Raw genomic sequence first — 23,251 nt, 5'->3', positions numbered from 1 at the left:
TTTCTTAGTGAACTTTTGAGTGTTAAGTTGCTGCATGATGATTTTCAACTTTTAATAATATGTGAGTCAAACAAGAGCAAAAGTGTTTGGCATTGAGCTGAGCCATATCGTCGATCTATCTGCATCTTAACGCCATCGCTCCCTTTTTCATGAATGACACACTTTAGTCTGGCTCCATTTATCCTCATCTCCCACTTTGCTTGCTTGTCTCATTTGCTCTGCTCAGTTGAATATTCTTGCTACAAAACTGCCCGAGACGAATCCTCTGTGTACGTAACACAAAGCCACCGAGGAAAACATCTTATCTCCAAACACAAAAACCACACATAGTACCAAAAGCAAACAAAGGAAAAAGGCTAAATGCCTGCACAGATTTTTCAGAAGGGCTTATGTGGATGCTTTCAAGATTTATGTCGCTTCCAACAGGCAAATGCTAGGATCCATGTTTGGATGGTGGTGGGGGTGTCTACTGAGGCAAACGAACTCACATTGGCAGACAGTTGGGATGTCAGGGTCGCGACCTTCTCTTGAGATGCGTCCAGCTCCCGACGAAGCTTCCTGATTTGCTGGTTTGGGAGCAAAAAATAAACAAATTATTAACAGAAAGCAAGAAATGTGCAGCTTTCATTCTGATAGCTAGGATGCAAAAACTGCACAGTTACATGCCGACACTGTGTGGAAAAAAAACAACAAAAAAAGAGTGAACGTAAAGTGTGGGGGATTACCGTGGAGTTTTGGACTGTTTGGCCCTTGATTGAAAAGAGAAAAGTCAAAATTAACACTATGTTGCATGCCTCCATCACACAGGATGAGGCTGGAAAGACAGAGGTTATTACAGGTAATGCTTGTAGTATTCATGGTTAGGAGTTACCCAGCAAACGTTCCACTCTTTGGGTCAAATAGTATTGCAAATAGCTCATTTCTATTATACAGCCAGTTAAAGTCACAAATTACAATTGTTTTAAGACAAATGGTGTTTATTAGGTCCCTTCGTTGCCTGTTTATGCAAAGTAATGCTGCACAAATACTCCCCTAAGAAATATTGACGTTATTTACATATTTTAATAGCACTAATCTTTGCAGCTTTTTGGCTTTATGTGAATAAATACGCTTGCTAGATTAGGTCACCCGTAAGGGCTGCACAATTACAGATTCCGCTGATTTTTACTTTAATCCGAGAGTCAGTTTAGAAAAGGCTTAGCTGTATTTGCCATTACTGTTTGATCCAGTGTTAATTGGTTAGAGGAAAACATAGAAGAAGAGCAGACACTAAAAGACAAACAGGAATGAGAAATTAACAGAAATGGAACTAAACAATAATATATCTATGAAATGTGAATTTTGTCAAAGGTTATTATCTGTTAATTATAATTTAGACATAAAGGTGATTGATGATCAAGTTGGAAGGAGTGCAGGAATGTTACTGGTAATGAAAATCTAAATAAAAAGCAATGCAACATAGAGTTAAACTACTTGATTGATCCTTCATCTTCATCCTTATTTCATGACTTCATTGACAATGCAATAACAGTCCAACTACTCTTAAAGTGAGGCTATGTCCACACGTACTGAATCTCTTATAGCAAATTGTCTCTCTGCACCATTTATGGACTAGGCAAGTAAAAACACCAGCACACTCTAGAAAAGGGCGTTGCAACCTTCTGTGTACGTGTTAACATAGCCTACGGTCACCAAATAGCCATGTTTTGCTTTGTGTGACAAATACATTTACGAAGCCATCAAGACTCAATAAAACACAAACACAGCAGTCACCTAAACATACATTGTACATAAAGTTTATGACACTGAAGCACACAATAAAGCAAACCTAAATGCAACATGAAAACACATTTGCTATCCCACATGCAAAGCTGCACAATGCATTTCTGTGGCAATTACGTGTGAATGCTGAAAAGCAGCAGATAAAGTAAAATTCCCCCTTGAAATGTGTTGACATGCATTGAAATGTAGAATGTATGTAGAAATGTGTTGAAATTGAAACTTAGACTGAATATAGAAATGTGTTGAAATGTAAAATGAATGTAGAAATGCGATCAATCACAAAATTAATATAGAAAAGTGATGAATGTAATGTAGAATGTAAAATTAATGTAATAATACGATGAATGAGCTAGAATGGTTCGCCTCAGTTGAAAAATGTAGTAAACATGAGGGCATATGGTATTGAAAATGAGGAGAATGGCTAAAATGCTAACATGCTAAAAGTTAGCATGCTAACACCAAAGAAGATAGCTCTAAGCACTGAAGTGAATTTACTGTTCAACATGCCATGTAAAATGTCTGCAATTTAATAAGAGCATAACTAAAGATTAAAATGCTACCACCTCAAAAGATAACGATAAGTGATTGTACATCAATCAGTCATGGTTGATTTTGCTTTTCAGCATTCACACAACTATGGCAACACAACACAATCTCAGCAGAAGCAAGCAAACCTACAGACTAAGTCATCCCTCTTACCTCTGAGTGTGCCTTCTCCTCTGTCTGGAAAAAGAGAAGCAGAAACAAACTTGAAGAAAGTGCAAAAATAAACAGCCTAGCCTAATGTCAACCTTTCATTACAATGACTTTAAAGGGATGGAGATAGCCAGCATCCCTACTGTGGATAAAAGCAGGCTTAAAAGTTAAATTGGAAATTATTTGTCACAAGTCCATCCTTTCAAACTTCATATATTTCCTTGCAACGTGCAAACTTAATCAATACTTTATGATTAAATTCAGTTCCTGCAAATCCAGCAGTGAATGGAAATTCAAGTATGCGCTCTTTAAATTTTAATGTAATTTTAATCTTCTGGTATGTGCTACTGCATTCTAAACTCTTGTTGCCATAGCAATGCAGGAATTTACTACTTACTGCGGAGTACAGTGAAGACGTGCTCGAGACCAGAGACAATGAAGAGCCGTGAACTGTAATGATAGAAAGAGGTAACGTAACAAATGGAACCTACTTTTCATGTCATGTACTTGACCTTGTTATACATCGCACTGAATAATGCTGGTTAGCAATAACAAGCTAATCATAATAAAGGGCGAATAGCTTCAGGAGGGCAGTGAAAAAATATGCATGGCTTGTTAAAAAGCTGACCGCCATAAGGATGTAATCACAGCAAGGCGACCCATGAGCCAATCCTTACACACAGGTCATTAAAACTGATATTAAAGGACTTGACGACCAGTGGGACTTTGCTGAGTGGCCACTGGTACACCTGCACTTAAACCTGTGTTTGTGTGTGTGTGTGTGTGTGTGTGTGTGCGTGCATACCTTCATCAGTGCTGTCCCTGAAGGAGCCAGAGCGACTGATGGCCCGCGGTCGATCCTCCAGGGAGGTGGCGCTGCCCCCCAGTGGGTGCCCATCACCGTACAGGTCAAAGGAGTCCTGGGCGGGGATACTGTTGGAGCGGCTCATGTTGCTGCTGCCTGGCGGTACGTTGTACTGGCTGATGTTGGTAGGGCTCACTGCGGGACAACAAGAGTGGAAGAGATCATATCTATTTGTGTTATTGATTGGATAATATTTGGTGTCACTGGACCTTGTGGATGAGATGGGCATGGCCCAGGGAAGACCTCATTAAAGGTATTTTATTGGTTAACATTCAATATTTATTTATTTGATTAATGCATGTATTTTAATGGGGTTACATGGCGGAAGAGTGGTTAATACACAGGCCTCACAGCTCGTAGACCAGAGTTCAATTCCACCCTCGGCCAACTCTGTGTGGAGTTTGCATGTTCTCCCCGTGCATGCGTGGGTTTTCTCCGGGTACTCCGGTTTCCTCCCACATTCCAAAAACATGCTAGGTTAATTAGACTCCAAATTGTTCATAGGTATGAATGTGAGTGTGAATGGTTGTTTGTCTATATGTGCCCTGTGGTTGGCTGGTGACCAGTCCAGGGTGTACTCCGCCTCTTGCCCGAAGACAGCTGGGATAGGCTCCAGCACCCACCATGACCCTCGTGAGGATAAGCGGTAGAAGATGAATGAATGAATGTATTGCAACGACAAAATAACAACCCATTTTTGGGCATTTTGATGGGCGTGTGCTTATTTGCATTTACACTTTGACATTTGCACTTCCTGTACATAGTGTTGCTCATAATGTCCTCATAATGAGGATCTTGTTATTTCCTATTCTAGGAGAATGAATTAGGAAAAATGTTTGAGCCTGGTTTCGGCCTTGTTCATGCATTATTAAATCACACGGATATTCTAATGCTTAAAAAGCACATTGTCTGTCAGGAGTTCACTAAAATATGCATAGACTCACATAGGTTGGAATAGTGGTATTTTCCAGCGTTGGTGCAGGAGGCTCCAGGGGGAGACATTGGGCTGCCCGTGTCCTGAAGCCCCCCTGTTGAATGGGACCTGAGCCACTCCATTCCATCTTCGTGAGACGTCTGCCGAGTCGACGGAGGGTACCTGAAACCAAAAGAGACTGTGCTGAGGTGTTCTTAAAGAGTGATATATTGGAAGTGTTTGGTTGCTTGGTGGTGGAATGAGTGCAGAGTGCAAAAAGGCCTTTATGCCGAATTAAAAAAAAAAAACCCACACAGGCAAACATAAAGATGCATGCATCAGCATACACTGACTCAAGCCTGCCAAACACACTCATCTCCTGCCAGCTCCAAAAGGGCTAAGCAGCAGAAGGCCGTCTTATCACACGCGTGACAATCGGCCATATTTAATCCTCTGAGGATAATAATTGAGTTTGTGCTCATCCACTTTTCAGCAGCATCGCGCCTTCCAAAGTCCTCATTACTACGCTTGTCACATCTGACCTCCACTCGCCATTCCACTCTGTATATACGCTATGTCCGGCTGTTGAACTCTTAACAACTTGAAAACAGTAAGGTTAGTTTATGTGAGAGCTGGTCCGGTGTTGCCATGGCACTGAATGACACACAATCCTACTTATTACCCGTGTACCATCCAAATCATGTAGAAGCTTTTACTTTATGACATTTATTCAGCCAAGCATCATTTTCAGATAATTTCCCACGGCACACTAATGTGCCACAGCACAATGGTTGGGAATCACTACTTTATGGTGAAATAACAACATATTGTTGCTTTGTGCAGGAATAACACATCTGTGAATGTAACTGTGCATGAGATGAGCGTGCACACAGAAATACATGCAGATGCATAGTTCTCTTGGAGGTAAGGGGCAACCTCTGCAAGTCCAAAGAAGATGTGAAAAAGTGCTGCATAAAAAGGTCACAGAGAATTGCAGGCGCAACATGCAACATGAGCCACCATGCACGGAAATCCAAGACAACACGACTCCAAATTCGTACTATAAATATGTATAAATACAAAATGCCCACACTTTTCCTATACCTCAGTCTCTTTTTGGGAAGGGTGTTTCTGTCAAGAGGCATGCTGTTAAGACAGAGGATGAGTGCATTAGATGGAAAAACATGTTTGGAAAAAAAACATGTTATGCACTCGATTTGCTGACATAAATGACAAAAACAATAACTACAACAATAACATTAAAGACTATGTTGCATGCACACTGCGTGGAAATAAGGTACACATCTTCATAACACTATACGCATGGACAGACAATGATATTATATTTTACAGAACTGCACAATCTATGTGCTAATAATCTGATTATTCTAACATGAAACAATGACTATGACACAGCCCAATCAGAATTCCTCTTACTCACCCCTCAGACAGGGTGGACTTGACACTGCCAGTTCTTGTGACCTTGGGCCCGTGGTGGCCCAGAGGCAGATCAATGGACTCAGAGCTTGTGTGCAGACTGGTCATGCTTTGGCAGCTCAGTGTGTCCTTGCTGCCAGCTGACGAACTACAGGCAGGCCAGGGCCGAGCGTTGGAAGGCAGTGAGAGGCCAGAGGCCGAGCTGGAGGCCGGGGAGTCGGTGCACAGGTCGGGGGTTTTACCGTACAGCGGGCTGCTGCCACCGCTCAAACCGCTAGCACTGCCCAGACTCCCTGTGCCAGAGGAGGGCGATTCCAGACTGGCTTGCCTCGCCAGTGTACCGTGCGGGCTGCCCAGGATTGAGGGGCACTTGCCAGAGTCAGGCGTGCCCGGGGAGCTGGCCTTGCTGTTGGCTTTGGTGCCAAATAATCTGGAGGTAGATAGGTGGGTGCAGTCAAATGTAAGTGGGATGCATCTACAGCAAGTACTTCTACAAATACAGGCGGTCCTCATGTTCCGACGTTTCGTGGTTTCACAGAAATTATTAATATAATTATAAAAAGGACGATGTCCCTTTTTTTTGGCTAACTTTCCAAGTTTTACTTTCAGTATGTCTCCCAAACTCCCTGATGACACTGCGTCAAAGAAAAGGAAAGTGAAAAGCAAAGTGAAATTAGACATGGGAAAATGCTCAGAAAGTGAGAGAAATGGCAAACGACGCTGGCTACATGCTTGGTCTAAGCCAGTGCTACTCAAATGGGGAGGGTGGGATGGGTGGGGGGTGTCAGTGGGGCGTGAGCTGCAGGGGACATTTAATTATTACAATTAATTGTGTGAAGGCAAAACATGTCTATATCATTTTATCCTATCATATATAATCTGTAGAATTGGACATCGAGTCTCGTGCATCAATGGGAACCGGGACTAACGTACCGATTCTCATGGATCGCTCAAATGTTATTATTTTGATTCCTACATTCCTAGAAATCGCCCTGAACTCCAACAAAGAAGAAGCAACTAAAAAGTTTGGCTTAACTTCATAAAAAAAGAGCAGTCAGCTCAGTGCAACATTTATAACACAACGATCATGCAAAGGAGAATCAATGTGATGCAGTGGCGGTGTCCCTTCTCTTATTTTAATACTGTCTCATTTCTTTATTGGACTTAATCTTTTTATTGTTTTATCTTATATTCCTTCATATACTATATGTACAGTGTAAGTTGCTTAGGTGTTAATTTAGGTATAATTAACGTTCTGGAAGTAGACCGAGGACCTCCTGTTGAATAATTATCAACACTTCCCATGTATTCAAACGTCCTTCATCTCCTCCTCTCAGTCGCATACCACAACACATCTGTCTGCTTTAACAGCGTCCTTTCTTAAAAGAAGCCAATCTGTTAGGCCACTCAGGCCTGTCTGCCTCCACATATGCTCAGACAGCCTGCTACTCAGCGTGAGCCCGTCCTGGTCCGTCGCCGCAATCACACAAAATAAAACAGGTGATACTGTCTTGAGAGGAAAAATAAATAGAAAAGATCTTATAATGACATGGGGATCAGGCAAAAAGGTTCAACTCGACAGATCAGATGGGGCGGACATGTTTTGGCATGCCTGTTGAGCGTGTGTTTCTAATGAGCCGCAGATTGTTGCTTCTGATCATGGACACATCACCATGAATGAGAAGACCTCTGAATCAGGGTATGATGAGAAACTGTCTATTTAACTGTCCTACAAAGTGATTAAACAATGTCTATGATGTGTATTACAATGATTTCCCTCTTTCTTTACTAGATGATTTTATTCAGCAGTTTCTGAAATGATATTAAATTAGTCCTGAAATAAAACCTTATCGCACCTCAAGGCTGTGGCATACCTTTTTTGTTAAATATGATCCAATGGATTGGAACTAATGGCGATGAAATGCTTGTACCTGTGGAAACATGCACAGCGAAAGACAAAAGACACATTTCCACCAAAAAGGACAGTGCCAGAGGAGGTTGTTTAGTACCATTTATAACTTTGGACTGTACTGCTTGGTGGAAACACGACTAAAGACAGAATGAGAGTAGGGAGTGACTTACCTGCGGAAGGTAGGAGAGGCAATGTCAGGGTATTTGGAGCCCGGCTGCCTGAGGCCCGTCTGCCCCGCTGAAGAAGACGTAGGGCTGGACTTGGGCGATGTAGAGAGTCCCGGATCCTGCTCTGTTACCGTTACTTTTTCCTTGTCCGTCTGGTTCATGTTGATGGGACTGGAGCAATCACTGGAGCCCACCTTTCCCCCATCCCGACGCTTGGCTCCAGCTGCCGCCCCTCCGCCAACTGATTTCCCGCTGACGTTGGAGTCGATGCTGCTGGAGCTAGAGCGGTGTCCGCTGCGCCCTGCTGCTACTCCACTGGAGGATTTAGCCGGTCTAGGTAGAGAGCGGTACTGGAGAGGCACTTTGGAGCCCCCGCAGGTGAGTAGAATGCCATCATCTTGAGGCTGCGAACCATCCAGGCTGGTCTTCCGCACGCAACTGATGCCTGCGCTTTTGCCCTGGACAGCTGAAGATTTAGGTGCCTTGCCCAGGGTAGCTGAACCACTGGAGAGTGTGGCACCACTGGAGGTGATTAGAGTCCCCGTGGGACCGGGGATCTTCTTGTATCCAAAAGAACCTGTGGTGGGTGGGCGTCCAATGCCAGAGGGGGGTTTCTTGCCTTCGTCGCCACTGCTCTTACCAGCGTCTGAGGGGGAGCGCTGGATGCCAGATGCACTCTTGGAGGGCACCTTGCCTTTTTCCGAAGCCTTGGCATCATCTGTCTTGCCTGTCAATTTGCAGAAACACTCATTAGCATGAATGCAGAAATATAGTCCTCAGCAGGTTTTTGGCCAAAGACTTGTTCGAACAAATTGTGGCCTATAGCCAACGTGATTTCTGCTGATCTTACAGTATCAGTCAAAAGCTTGGATACACTTTCTCGTGCTATTCAATGAGAAGGTGTATCTAAACTTGTCAAAGTCTGGAACAAAACTGTTTGAAGGGAAGTGGAATACATGTAAAACAAGGAACAAGCAGGAATCTTCCAGTTTGAAAATGGAAAAGATGGAAACACCTACCGGGTGTTTTTAGGGAAGTAGAAGTACCCTTCGTCCTGGGTGGTGTGATGCCCACCTGGGCTGTCATGCCCCTTCTCAGTGATCCAGTCTGGGATATTTGGGCCAGCACTGTGGCCTTCTGACCCACCTCCTCATACTGGCTTTGGGCTTGGGAGGACGATGAGGACGAGGAAGGCTTCCAGCGAGAGGAGGCGGCGTTGGGGTCCATGGTCATGTCGATTTCCTCGTCCACCTTCTTCAGGTCCTCGGCTCCTGCCCAGCTACTGCTCACCTCCTGCTCGGCATGCTTGGACTTACTTCCTCTCTGAGACTGTAGCAGAAAAATCAGTGATGAATACAAGGTTGGAAAAATTTAAAAACGTTAAGAAATCCTATTTAGGCTGCACGGTGGTCGTGTGGTTAGCGCACAGACCTCACAGCTAGGAGACCCGGGTTCAATTCCACCCTTGGCCATCTCTGTGTGGAGTTTGCATGTTCTCCCCGTGCATGCGTGGTTTTTCTCCGGGTACTCCGAGTTCCTCCCACATTCCAAAAACATGCTAACATGCTAGGTTAATTGGCGACTCCAAATTGTCCATAGGTATGAATGTGAGTGTGAATGGTTGTTTATCTATATGTGCCCTGTGATTGGCTGGCGACCAGTCCAGGGTGTACCCGCCTCTCGCCCGAAGACAGCTGGGATAGACCCCCCCCCCACGACTCTTGTGAGGATAAGCCGTAGAAAATGAATGAATGACTGAAGAAATCCTATTTAGTGAAGTGATTTTTTTACAATAATTGCTTCAAGGAATCACACCCAACACTGAAAACATAAGGTATGTAGGCAACACAAGGAAACAAAACTCCACTAGCAAACAAAGTAACCGTGTGTGATGTCAGAGCTATCTTTGGTCTGACCATGTCTCCTCCTTTGGGATGCTCATGCACAAACACACCTACACACACACACTCACAAACGCAATCTCTACAAAGCCCTTTCTTGACAGATGGCCGTGCAGTCTCCCTAGCAACACTGAGTCTCTTCCATGAGAGGCCAAAGATACTTGGCAGAATAGTGCAAAAAGAGCCTCTAAGGAGAGGAGTGAGCAGGGAGACTGCAGCTTATTCCCTCAGCTACATGCAGACCAGTCTAACATGCTGGTTAGTCAGCATTTGAAGGCGAGGGTTTATTTGTATTACTATATTCAAAGTTAGCAAAGTACATGTGTGCAATTGTTGCTATTCTGGGTTCTCCAGTCACATATGGACATTGCACATTGGCGGCGTTATGCACAAAAGCGGACTAACCTGGGTGCCCTTGCTTTTGCGTGACGAGCTGACGGAGGAGTAGACGGGCGTGTTCAGATCATCGGTGCTGATGTTGTCCAAGGTGTCGCTCAGGCCGCTGCTCACTGAGCTGCTGTCGTCCCAGCTTCAGGAAACACAACAAAAATAAGAGGGAATGAAGAGAGTTGTATCTACTGTTAGAATCAAGTCTGTGGAGGAATAAATGATCAATGTTCCCACACTGGCCGGCTAAGACCGCTATCGTACTGTTAAATACAGAGAATGTAGGAAAAAATAGGCATGTTAATAGGGATGTTACAGTATGTAGTTGACAAGTCAAATGCAGAGAGATACGCACAGTACTCAAACACAAAGATGGAAAAATGACTGCTTACACAATGACATAATATGGAAGGTAATGAAACCGACTGACACAGCATGTATATTATGCCAGCTAAGGATGTTCAGTCCGACTGACGTCATTAGACATTTCAAAATGAGTCAAAAGAAACTTCCAGAAAGTAATTACACACTGTAGACACGTCAATTCCGGCCTGCCATCTATAATTGATCAGACACTGGGAGGCGGGTGGAGAATAAGAGAATAATGGTGCATTTCTGAAAGGAATGGGAATGTGGGCGAGACGAAGTTTGAAATTTCATTTGTGTTTCCACCCAAAAAAGTAGGAAGTTATTATTTTTAATAAGTCTATAGGGTCATAAATCTGTAAAAAAAAAGGTAATTGTCCATGTGATTTGCTTCTCTGCTAACAAGCATCATATTTTTAACAATATTGTCTCCGTCCACATTCAGACACGCCTGTCGCCTCAGTGTTGAAGTGCGCTTGACTCTTCCTCCTCTGAGAGCTAACTTCAATGTGTGATTGACAGCAGAGGCTGACTGGGTCAAATTCAATGCCCCATGCATATAGTTGCTTGTCAAAAACACTTTTTTTTTTACATTTCCACTGGAAAAGGTATCAAAGTAACCCTCCAAAACACAGAGTACACCACTTTGGGGCATAGAAACCAAGGAGTACTTGACAAAGGAAATGAGAAGATGTGTATGTCAGAAGTCTAATTGACTTTCTCTCATTTTATTCAAACATGACAATGGCTGCAAAAATATCACTCAATCCCTCGCAGGGTGGGCTGGCTAATACAAAGCTGCACATTTCTGCTAGGAAATAAGTCTCCACTGTTTGTAATGTGATTAAAAGTACTTCTTGGGTAAATTTGACTCAATTAACATAATGAGTCACAGTGAATGCCCCTTCGAGTCATGAAGGCAAAGCAAAGGCTTTCACTCTAAATTACTGTCAATGGAATTCTAGAAGATGCTTGGTGTTAATAGCAAATTGGTATACTGCAGTGAAAGAACAAATAGTAAACCAGTAACTGGTGCTGACGGCTAGCTATGTGACCAAATACTGATTCTGTATACCCACCACGGGACCCATAACCGATTTGGATCCACTTATGTGACCAATAATTCTACAAAAGAAGGTTTTTGACACTAGCAAACAACATCCACCATTTCCTGCCATTTCCTGGTGAAAGTGTGGACAAAATAAGAAGGACTACACAAAAAAAATGGCAGCCGACCTCCTGAGATAGTTGTCCGGTGGTGCAACGGGCTGAATATTTCATCGTTCAACTCCCAGGGATCAGCTTAGATGGTTTTGACAGAATAGCCGAGCTTCGCCGAGCTCCTCCCCTCCCTTAGACCTGCACGTCACAAGCGAACTCAATAACCTGCCGGCGAGGGCGGGTGGGTACACTAGAGTTTTGTGTCACCACTTTTTAAATTAACTATGAGCTTGCAATGTACAGAGTGGAACGCAGTAGTGGATACATCTGAGTTCATATTGTATGTGCAAAAAAAAAACAGATGGTGTGTAAAGCTTGGAATCAATGTGAAAACACAGCTAAATCCTCATGGGATGACTGTGATCAATAGTAGACAATCACAGCTCTAATACTCATAATATTGCCATTTTTTCCCCCAAAAGGCGGGACTTATAATAAATGAAGACTACAGTACAAATATGTGCATGACCATTCATTTGTTTTTTATTGCCACCGACACATATAAGCTGCGCTCCATCCTGTGAATGCATGGCTGTGACTCCAGTCAGCCATGCAAACATTATCTCATGCAATATTCAACACGTTAACTTTGGTTCCTTCAGCAGGCAGCCCGGGATGAGGAAAAACGCTATTAACTGCACAAACAAAGGCACCAACACCGGTGATTACACCTGATCATGGAGATAAATGAGATTTTGATGGTTGATAAATATTTGGCAGAAATTGAAAATAAAGCAAATTGAAAAGGATGCCAAAGGCAGGAGAATCTGTGTTATGTAACTGCTTTTTGAAGACATGTTGTGAGACCACTGCGGATACAAGAATATTATTGTAAAAATGGTTATCTTCAGTCTCACAAGTAATTTTTCACCTTCATTTTTGGAAACCATCAGGGGAGGCAACATTTTGATAGGACAGCGAATCAACTAAAATGAGTTCTTGTCCTTAAAAAAAGTGAAGGTTATGTTTTTTTTATGGCAACAATCACAGCTTAAAACTGGCCCACTTATTCAGAGCATACTGAATTGAATGGAATGCTTTTTTTTTTTAAATAGAAAGCTACAATTTTTATCACAATATTTCGTTGTTATTACTTTAAGTTACCAAATGTGGTTCCATAATAGGTCTACATCATGTTTCCACTGACACCACGAAACATAAGCACCAAAAAGGTCCATGTCAGATAACTGGCACGCTAGATTCAATTATTCAAATGCACAGCACGTTATGTGCATGATTAGGTTTTGGGACTTTGACTTGAGTGAAGTGGACAGCTGTCTATAGTACGACAACTCCACCACGACGACCTTCAGGATACCTTCTCTCCACGTGGAATTCAATTGTCTGCAACACCCATACCCAAGTTCAGACAAAATAAAGGCACAATATATCTGCTACCAGGCCTTTCCTTGCTGTTATGAGCATACAGTTTATGTAAAGAATTTGGAGATCGACAATACGGTGATTCAGTCCTGTAGAGCTTTGCTGTGGTGCGTGACAATGAACGATACAGAGATAATTGTACACTTAGGAAGGAATAACTGCAGGTAAAAAGCTACAGAGGACTGGCACTGGATCAGTTCATAGACCAGCACCTAACCAGCATCATTTCATCTGACCTCATGTATATTACTGCGAGAAAAATCTGGCTATGTTCATCTATTTTTGTCTTTACATCAAAAATGACTAATTAGTGTTAATTCTGGCATTGAGTCTTCAACACTAATTGTAGCCACTGTAAGCTGAAGTCTTGACACAGACACTCCAGGAGTCTTTAATACAAATGTAAAGTTCATATCCTCATTTGCCCACACAGTAATCCAACTTAATGCCACTGAGCCCTTACAATTACTCTTCAGAGGAACCTAAACGTTTCTTTGCAGAATTAGACAAACACTATCGTCTCCTTGTCGTTTCAACAGCTGCCAAAGCAGGACACTGATAAGCTCCCCTTCCTGCCTAGCTATGACCAGTAAGGTGCAACAATCAGCTGTCTACAGTGTGTGTGCGTGTGTATCTGTTCCATCAACTCACCAAATGGGACGGATGGTTCCTGTTCCTGTTGAAGAATTATGTTTTTCTCCACCTGTTTGCCTGAGACGGCAAGAAGCTGTGAATCGACTGGGAGTCCAGGGATGAAATGGGAACAAGAGGAAGAAAGAACTACCTCACTGTTCCACTTTCACCCCCCGCTGATGTGCTCGCCCCCTCCCTTCTCTTCCATCCTTCCCCAACCAAGGATGGGCCTGTCAAGCCCTCTGAGGCGCAATCACGTCATCCACAGCGGGTTAGTGAGGGTTAATTAAGAGAGGGTGACAATGTGGAATTGGGCCAAAGCAAAGAAGGAAGAGCGTGAGCCAACAACTGTGCTTTGCCATACGCCTCTGACTGGAAATGATCTGATGCATAATGAGTGAGCCTCTGAAAGGTCCGTACTGCTTCGTCTTGGGACATTATTCATGAGGCTCCTGTCTTAGTGGTGCCAGTGCAGCACCGAGAAAAGGATCTCTTTCCTCCTACGTGTTGTCAGAAATACATATTTATTTGACTGACCCGGTCCAAGAAAGAAAGACCCTGACCTTGTCTGCTGCCTGACGATCAGCGTTAGCTTTTTCAGCGCCAGTAAACACATCAAAGCTTTCCACTGCAATGCAGATCTGCAAGGACTTTGCAAAGTCGCACTAACGTCACAGCTTCCTTCCCTAAAAAAAGGAACTGGTCAGCATCCAGTAGATTTAGGATCTCTGTAATGGATACAATGTATGTACTGTTGTTTACAATGAACTCTGCAGTACTATTAATGTTGGCTGTGCCGTTTGCGCCGTGTCGCTACTATAACATTGGTTCTGTTGCTGCTGGATGTGCCATGCAGAGCAGTATCTGTGTGCCTTTGTATGTCCCGGTGTTCATAGGATTCAGTTTTTGACAAAAACTTTAATAATCTTTAATAATCTTCAATAAAGGTGAAAGATATGCTAAATGTTCATCATTGTTTTCTGCATGGAAAACTATCATTATTCTTGACATATTATTTTTGGGTGTCTGGAATGGATTACCGGTAATTGGATTGGAAAAATTGTTTCATATTTCATACGGTTCGCTTTTCGACTGACCTTTTCAAACTGATTAATAACAAAAATATATATAATAATCCCTCAATCTGCTGTATATATTATGTTACATGCATAATGTTACTAAAATAAACAATTCTCTATATCACCTATCACCTATAATACCAGGGAGCTATGAGTTCATGTTAATTGCCTACTACATTACTACACTACACAACAGTCATCATTCCACAGAATTACCTTTTTACGACTTACGTGACTCAGTCACGGTAAAGTGAATTAGCCGTGATAGGATCAGTGTCGTTTTTATGTTTCCCAGAGTCATTAAGGTCTTTGAGATGATGAATGGAGTCAAACCCTTGCAAATCTCTGTGAATGAAGTGCTTTGGTCCGTTTATCATAAAAACCGTCTTATACTGTCGCTATAAAAGTCAGAGATACTTATGCAAATAATATATAATAGTCACATATAAAAGTATATATGTACACACATACACAAATGTATAATATACATATGTTTTACAGTATAACATGTTTTCTTTAAATGGCACGATACATTATGTCATCAAACAGTTGTGAAGAAATACGACTACAAGTAGTATTTGACCACTACATTATCCCCTAAGCGCATGCATTATTTATTCATTTCAGGCAGGCTAAGGCTGTTTTAATTCCATCTTATGTCACTTTTGTGTCACTTTAATGTGACTCATCACCACAGCTCCGATAAATCCCATTGAGTCAGACCTGAAAGTGCTGCATGGTTGCACACCAAATCATTTCACACTAGATCGAATATTTTTACATGCAAAACACATGCTAGGTCATTCGTTCAATGGGGGTAAACATATCAAAAATCACTGCCTATTCAGTTGTTCATTTGAGTGCCGCTTCCCCACTCGGAAGTGAAGGGAATTAAGAAAGTCAATCTTTTGTGTATAAATAGATGGTTAATGAACATGTGTTGATATGGAACACTATTTTGACAGAGAGCATGCACCTGCTTCAAGTGCGGAGCCACATTAGCATGAAGAGGAAGACACAGCTGGGTACTCCAATCGAGGATGCAACTCCTTCCAATTACCATCACAATTTGCAAAGTTTAGACTGCGCGCCTGACTGCTTTTGATTGAAGTTGGAAAAAGACTGAAAAGGGCCAAACGCCTCAGAGCTTCAGAAAAACATAGAAAGCTTTTGTTTCAGGTGCAGCATGAGAGAGATGTGCCTCCAAAGCGGCGCCCGGGGCTCAGTTGAACTAGACGTGAACTTAAATGACGAAGGGAGGAGGTGATGACGGAAAGAACCTCGTCATCCAAATCTTCTCAACTCTCAGCGCTCTGCACAGTGACAGCTGTGATCATCCTTCATGTAAAACATCGCCATGCTTCCTTCCTGTATGGGTACATAGAGTGCTTGATTGCATCCTGTTCATGAACAAAAGTGGAAAATGAACTATGTTCTCCCATTTCATTCATTTGGCATGCCCAGGATTGTAAATGCATGTGATAATATATAGAAATACATCTGTTAGGGTGAAAAGAACAACCGATTTGAGGCACTTCAACCTATGAACATAAGGAGCAAGGCTGCACTGTTTGAGCCACAGATGGTCTCAGTCACCTGCTTGGCCACCCGTCTCCATCTAGTGAGTCACGGCGACCTCAGGGGGGGCGGGGGGGGGGGGTGGGGGGGGGCATTGCGGAATATAGCTGCCATGCATGGGTGGCAGCCAGGGGAGTCGTTATTAAAAAAAAAGCGTGAATCATAATGAGCCTCAAGGGAGCCAAGTGTATGCAAAAAAAACAGCAAAAGGGAACAGCTTTGAAATGAAAACCTTTAAGGATCAGCAATTCTTCCTCTTTAGTGATGAAACAATAATTACACTATTGTGCTGAATAAACAAATATTTAGTTGCATACTGAATTTAATATCTAGCTATCGTTCAAACACAGCTTGAACATTAAAAGTGTTGCCTGAAGTCTTTTTTTCTGCAAATAAAGCAATGCTCCCGTAGAGCAAATATTTAGCAAGAAATGCACTACAGAAGGTCTTCTCCTGAGAATTTAGGAGGTCTAGTGTTTTGACATACCACATTTGTTTGTATTTGCTGATATCTCTCCCTGGGAAGTGGACAGAATGCCTGCATGTCGAGAAATGTCATGAACGGTAGCAGAAATTGACTTTTGCAAACGACAAAGCAGATCATTATAAGCAGCTGGTAGCAAAACTCCTGAAGTCCTACAAAGCCCTTGGCTGCAATGTCACTTAAGATACACTTTTTTGAATTTCCATCTAGATTTCTTTCCATTGAACTGTGGGGAGATAAGTAATGAGCATGGGGAAGGAGCTATGGAGATAAGATATCAGGGAAAAGTGGAAACCATCTATGCTTGCTGACTGCTGTTGGAATGTGGTCAGGGATGACCCTGCTGCTGAGTATAAGAGACAAGCCAATATGGCTTAAATATGGCTGTTTTTGCCGCAAAATGTAGAGCAAGGTTACCCAAAATGGTGACACTTGAAGTATTGCAATTCTTCATTTTTGCCCCGTTACTGTGTTATGTTTACCATTTTAAAGTTTCCCAAAGTCATTGAAGCCTATCTGCAAATAACCAATCAAGGGTAGCATATCCTGTCCTTGGAAGGACCCTCAATCCAGACTACAGTGCAAAAACCTGGCAAATGATTGCTTGGGAAATGAATCCCCCTGAGAACATTGTCATCCGCCAGTGGGAAGCGTCAGCTAAGCTTCTGACAATCACACATGTCACAGCAAGGCTGAAGGAAGCATTAGAACTGTGTGTGTATTGAAGGAACAGTGTGATTTTCATAGCTGTGTATGGGGAAGAAGAGAGGAAGAATAAACTCCCATTGGGCTTTTTCTTGCTTGAAAGCATCTGAGGGAAATATTTCTCTATCACCTTCAAGGCCTTGCGGCAAAACCTCTTTCTCCTGCTCAGGTGAGGGGGCAAACTTCTCACATCCTGAGATAAAACACAGGCAGGGTTACAGCGAGACAAATGGAGGAGACGGTTCACAGGGTTCATTTTTCTTCTCTTCCCATGTCTCTCCACGCTTGAGTGTCAGGTGTGACAGGCATATCAGTCTGGGAGTGACAGAGGCAGGTTAATCAGCTATTCTCAACCCGCCGCTGGGTCTGCCGTGTTTTGATGCTCGGACGCTCTCAGATATGATCAGACTCACGCCTGCCTGTCTGTCCAGCTGACTGACTGGATGTTGAGAAGAAAGGATGCCGTCACAGCGGCTGGGAAACCATCGGATTATCGAGCAAATGTGATCATACAGGAAGTGAAATACCACCAAAGCTGTACTAGTGCAACCACAATGCAATCATTTGCATGATTTAAATGGTTGCTTTTGATGACATTGTGAAGAAAAACCCTCCCTCTTCATGTACATGATACCACCTCCGGCTAGAAGATCTATTTGTGGAAAATCAGGCTTCACTACAACTCTTAAAATTAATCCTTGAGCTCTGTCAACTATCCACCAACAGACGAGGGGGCTGTTAGTTAAATTGTTTTGCTTTCGTCAGCGAGTAGGCTAACACAGCATGATGTTGCTGTTAAAATGTAAAATGTTTGCCGTCTCTTGTCCCACTCCTTAATATTATTACATTGTTGTATGTGATATACAATATGGCATTTATTGTTGCCAGTATACAGTAACATGCATACAAGTTACATTGGAATATGTCACACATTACAATTCACAGTTGCTATATCCAAAAGAAGTAGGAAGAAGCAAAGCTTATTTAATTTTACCCCCATCCGTTTTACATCAATTGCGATACATTTGTTCACTACCTGTATTCCAAATGTATTCCTCAAATGTATTTCTGCTAAACTTAATAAACCACAAATGTACCACTTCCACATGGAATGGGAAAAGCACTCCTCATGACTTCATGCAGTGCTAAAGTAATGTAATGTTTCGTGGTATTACTGACGCTTAGTGACCAGAAGCACGTATGACTTGTATTTCAATATGTTTTGACTAATAATAGACCATAGCATACTTAAACAGCAATCGTCTATTACTTACTGTAATTAATTGATGAAAAACCATGATACAGTGTTGGACTGCAATATTGCATGGGACGACTATATAGGTAAAAGGTGGACAAAAGTGCACAACAGCCACACAAAGCGGACGGACGGAGGAAGATCATTAGCATTAAAGCTACAGACACACAAAACAACATGCTCCGAGTAGTAGATTCCATCCAGCCTCGTTTATGGGAAACACATTTATTTAAAATTGTTGAATAATAGCAAAATATGGAACCTTTAAAACAATATTTTCTAGTTCATTTTGTCCTATCCATCCATTATCTCTATCATGTCATTTCAAAGCAATATCACCCAAATAAACTGCAAATTGCAAACATACCTGACAGTTCATATTGAATGCAATAGATATGAAAAGGTGTGTCAAGAATAACTGACATATCTTCATAACCCGTACATCATTGCATCAAGCACGGTCTAGTGGATTTGTACTTGACAACGCCGAAAGTGAACACCAAACAAGCAGGTCTGTACAAGTGAATGCTTTTGAGATGCCAAGTAAAGTGTCTACAGGTAAGTGCACTCAAAGTCATTTGACAAAGGTGTCCTTGAATTCAACTCAAAACAGAGGCACTCCAAAGCTATCCAGCTTAGCAACCTGAAGAGTTCAATTATAAACCAAGCAAGTGGAAACATCTCATTTACCAACAATGCCCAAAGCTTAACACATCCCTGTGTGTTGTCCGCAGTCAAACAAATAAAACAAAACAAGCAGCAAGCTATGACTGACAGATCCTTACCTGTCTATGTCCCCCTGTATCTCTTTGCTTCCCCTGTGGGATGTTTCTCGAGAAGAAGCTGAGTCTGATGCACGGCCGGCGTTCCGTGCATACAAATGCAGACCTCCATCTGTTAGATATCTGTGGGAGGAGAATTTAGACTTCATTTTACAGTCAGCATACAATAAAGGAGAGAGGGAATACTGGTGGATGCTTGTTTATCAGTGCTTGCAGTGGTGTATTTGTACGTTTAATTGGCTGTATTTACAATTAATATAGCAGTGTGTAATGCAAGTAGTTGGGATTTGAGCGCAGATAGCAATCAGACACACCTGATAGGACATGGAAATGATTAGCTGTTGAGCTAATTGAGCTAATTAAATGGCAAATCACCTTTACCGTCCTGACAGGCTGAAACAAATTGTCTCAAATCCCACGGATGCTTAATTCCGTCACTCAAATTACATCACTGATTAATCAATTTGTCTCCAATTTCCAACCCCTAAAACTTTTCTTCGTACTTCTTCCCAAGAAAATGTTATTCTAGCGAAGTACTGTACACTGATTAACATTACTTTACACCAGCGATGTCCAAAGTGTAGCCCAGGGGCCATTTTGGGCTCATAGCCCTTTTTTTAATGGCCCTTGGCATGTTCTAAAAATAAAATAAAATGTATGATTAATAAGATGAATTATAAAATGTTTCTTTGGAAGATGTCAATGCTTTGTGTAGATAGCTTAGCATATACTGTATTGACCTACAGTGGATTGGCTTCACCATCTTTAATACAAAAAATGTAGCAAAGAGGCCCCCCCAATGTGCTTCAGTTTGTTTGTATGCAGGTCTCAGTGGGGAAAAAAATGTTTGGAGGAAATACATGGAAAAAAGTTAGCATGCATCGTTAGCACTAATCATCCTACCCGCTGGTGATCTCATCCATCCGTCCGTTCTTTCCCAGGATGTCCCCATCACTCATGTACCCCGCCACCTCCATCTGCTTCCCTCCTTCCAGCCCTCCTCCTCTTTCCCTCTCACCCTGCTCAACCCCCTGCGCCCCTGCCGCTCGCCTCAGGGGGGCTCTGTACACAAACCTGGAGGGGTCAGAGTGCCCACTGTAGCGCCCCGGCGTGGTGGTGCCAGCGCCCGCTGTAGCCGCCCGAGGCGCAGCATAGCTGCCGGGCATGGAGGGGGCATCGCCCGCCTGGAGACGCGGCGTTTGCGTTTGTCCCAGGCGCCAGGCCATGGGGGAGGAGCGTGTGGCGAGGGCGGGAAGGCTCCGCCCATTGACCTCTGTGGTTACAGTTGTATCGAAGGTTGTCTCCAGTGTGCTGTCAAGACAGAGAGAGAGGGAATGTATGGACATTTATTTTGACTCAGCTGATTTTTTTTTCTGCCTAAAATAACATGGCTAAGCCTGAAGGTGAAAACAGAGTGCTGCCTCTTCCAGTGCGTAAACTTGTAAAGTGGAGGAGGAGAAGAAAATGAAGTCTCCCATGAGACAAATGTCAGACAAGTGATGTCTCCATCTGACTATCAAGTGAATGCTTCCAAATGTCACACTTAATTAGACGCTTTTCAAGCACAAACAACAAAAAAAATGGATATAATTACATCATATTGACACAAACAATGAAATCATTAAAACTGAACAAGCCTCTAGTGATAATTACACAGTCTCTATCATAATTAATCTCCTATTATGACTTTATAATGGCCCTCTGGTAAGCCACAAGGCCTTTTTTTAATCTAAAGTTATCAGGACATGGCTAAAATGCAGATGTAGTTTAGCTAGACCTTTAAGTGTACTAAAAATGTAATTAGTTGTAGATGACACACAAATATGGTGATCCCTGACACCTGGACATCAAAGTATGTGGTGGAACCAAACTGGAGCTCTCTCTGCTGGGAAAAAAGTGCACTGCATTGTCACATGGGTAAAACAAACAGGGCGTATAGAAGACGTTTCTATTTTTCAAATAGATTTTACTCAGTTTAAAGATTTGCATGTTGTTTGCAATTATTAATTGCATTATGTTTGCAAAGTTGCTCCTAGCATCAACTTCTGTGCAACTACTCATCAAGGCACAAAAGGAGGTAATTTGTGTGTGTTTGTGTGCCATGCGTTTATTGAGTGGGCACCACTGTGATGCCAGGCGCCAGCATGAGAAGGGCAGCGGTTCCAACCATATTCACATCATCTCATCAACAGCAACACACACACACACGCACACACACACACAATCCCAGTTACACATGCAATGTCATGTTGCAATGCAAATCAATCACCCAGTTTTTATAACATTGGTGTACAATGCTTGAAAATATCACCTTATCATTATCTGGAGTCAGCAGCAGAGGAAGACGTGAAAGACTAACAAACAGAAAAGATGGCGTGTGTGTGTACAGATGTTGAGATTAAGGAGGATGGAGGAAGTGGAAGTGGAGGAAAGCTGCTGAGAAAGTTTTAACATCAAACCTACCGTATTCAGACACATCTCGTATAAGAATACTGCACAATGAATCCCCATAAGTTTATATACGATGGCACGGGTGTAGATGATGTAGACGCGGAATTGGAGGAATGACTATATTAAAAATGTTTTTCTTTTTCTTATCAAATTCTCAAAACATGCTTTTTTTTCATCATGGGCAAATAAAAATCAAGTGGCGGCTATAATCAATGTAGATAGATAGATAGACTTCCTTTATTGTCATTGCACAATAACACAGCTGTGAAATTGCTGAAATGCCTGGCTCCCGTATAATAATAAATAATAATAATAATAATAATGTGGAGAATAAATAGATGACATCAAATACGAACAACAATGTACAGTGTAAACAGTAATTTCTGTATTTCTTATTCAATAATCATGATAAAATCATGATTGTCGATATGAAAGATTTTCCCACTCTGGCAACACTTTCAAAAAAAGCTGTTTCCGTGTGGATGAAAGGCTGAAACACTACAATACTACACTTTCTGTGTGGACACCCCCTAAAAAAGGTTGTTTTTTTACTCACACACACTTCAACGGCTATCCGCTCACTTCCAAAGCAATGAATAATTTAGCTTTGGGCTTATTGTTTGTGTACGCCAAGTGTATAAACACAACACAAACAAAGCCGGCAGAGTGAAGCTATTACGTCCAGAATGTCAGCATGTCACCTGACCTGTTGTTGAATCCCCAGATAGAGATCCACATCCATAGAACCCAACAAGATGAGAACAGTGATTGAGCCTTGAAGATCATGACATTTTCTTCCAACACCAACTTTCTCTTCCTGATGCCAATCAATACAAATACAATCCCTCACTATAAGTTGGGAGGAATGAATTCTGTATTTGGATCAATAGTGAGTGTCTGAGGAGAGGAAAACACGTCTGGATCTTATTGATGTGACACACAAATAACAAGCCTTCAGTTTGATAAGATACTTAACATTTTCAGGAAATTATGAATGAATGAAGCGCTTGGGTTATGCATAATTAAGGCTAATGATCCTTACAAAATTAAACAATATTGATAAGATATGTAGCAAAGTGGTGGGCACAGGGTGGGTTCATCTAGCTGGAGAGGGAGTTCAGAGGTGGTCTCATGTCCATGATCAAGGAAGTTTATCTTTCATGACGTTAAAACCGACTGTCTCAAAAGTGGCGCGTACATGATTGATTTTTCTGACATATGGTGGTCATAAACTTTGGCTGTAGGGTCACATTT

At 42.2% G+C, this 23,251-nt stretch overlaps 1 protein-coding gene across 16 annotated transcripts in view; it reads right to left on the bottom strand.

Annotated features, from left to right (window-relative positions):
• Nucleotides 1-23,251, bottom strand: part of nav3 (neuron navigator 3) — a 286,722-nt gene that overhangs the window by 16,808 nt on the left and 246,663 nt on the right. For 8 of the 16 annotated variants that reach the window (XM_078798162.1, XM_078798159.1, XM_078798155.1 and 5 more), the window contains 13 exons: nucleotides 20,450-20,857; nucleotides 19,550-19,669; nucleotides 10,079-10,202; nucleotides 8,792-9,101; nucleotides 7,776-8,499; nucleotides 5,698-6,123; nucleotides 5,361-5,402; nucleotides 4,288-4,439; nucleotides 3,284-3,478; nucleotides 2,876-2,928; nucleotides 2,482-2,505; nucleotides 726-749; nucleotides 489-566 (listed from right to left, as the gene is read on the bottom strand). In XM_078798162.1, coding sequence (XP_078654288.1) covers nucleotides 489-566; nucleotides 726-749; nucleotides 2,482-2,505; nucleotides 2,876-2,928; nucleotides 3,284-3,478; nucleotides 4,288-4,439; nucleotides 5,361-5,402; nucleotides 5,698-6,123; nucleotides 7,776-8,499; nucleotides 8,792-9,101; nucleotides 10,079-10,202; nucleotides 19,550-19,669; nucleotides 20,450-20,857 — 2,680 coding nt within the window. The remainder of the gene's footprint in view (nucleotides 1-488; nucleotides 567-725; nucleotides 750-2,481; nucleotides 2,506-2,875; nucleotides 2,929-3,283; nucleotides 3,479-4,287; nucleotides 4,440-5,360; nucleotides 5,403-5,697; nucleotides 6,124-7,775; nucleotides 8,500-8,791; nucleotides 9,102-10,078; nucleotides 10,203-19,549; nucleotides 19,670-20,449; nucleotides 20,858-23,251) is intronic. The other 8 variants (XM_058077405.2, XM_058077404.2, XM_078798152.1 and 5 more) reach the window with 6 other exon arrangements.

The sequence above is a fragment of the Doryrhamphus excisus genome, linkage group LG2, assembly GCF_037039965.1.
Source record: "Doryrhamphus excisus strain RoL-2023G ecotype Guam linkage group LG2, RoL_Dexc_Guam_v1.1, whole genome shotgun sequence".
Classification (NCBI taxonomy): domain Eukaryota; kingdom Metazoa; phylum Chordata; class Actinopteri; order Syngnathiformes; family Syngnathidae; genus Doryrhamphus; species Doryrhamphus excisus.
Note: the sequence above shows the minus strand (reverse complement) of the source record. Positions and strands in the feature narration are given on the sequence as shown.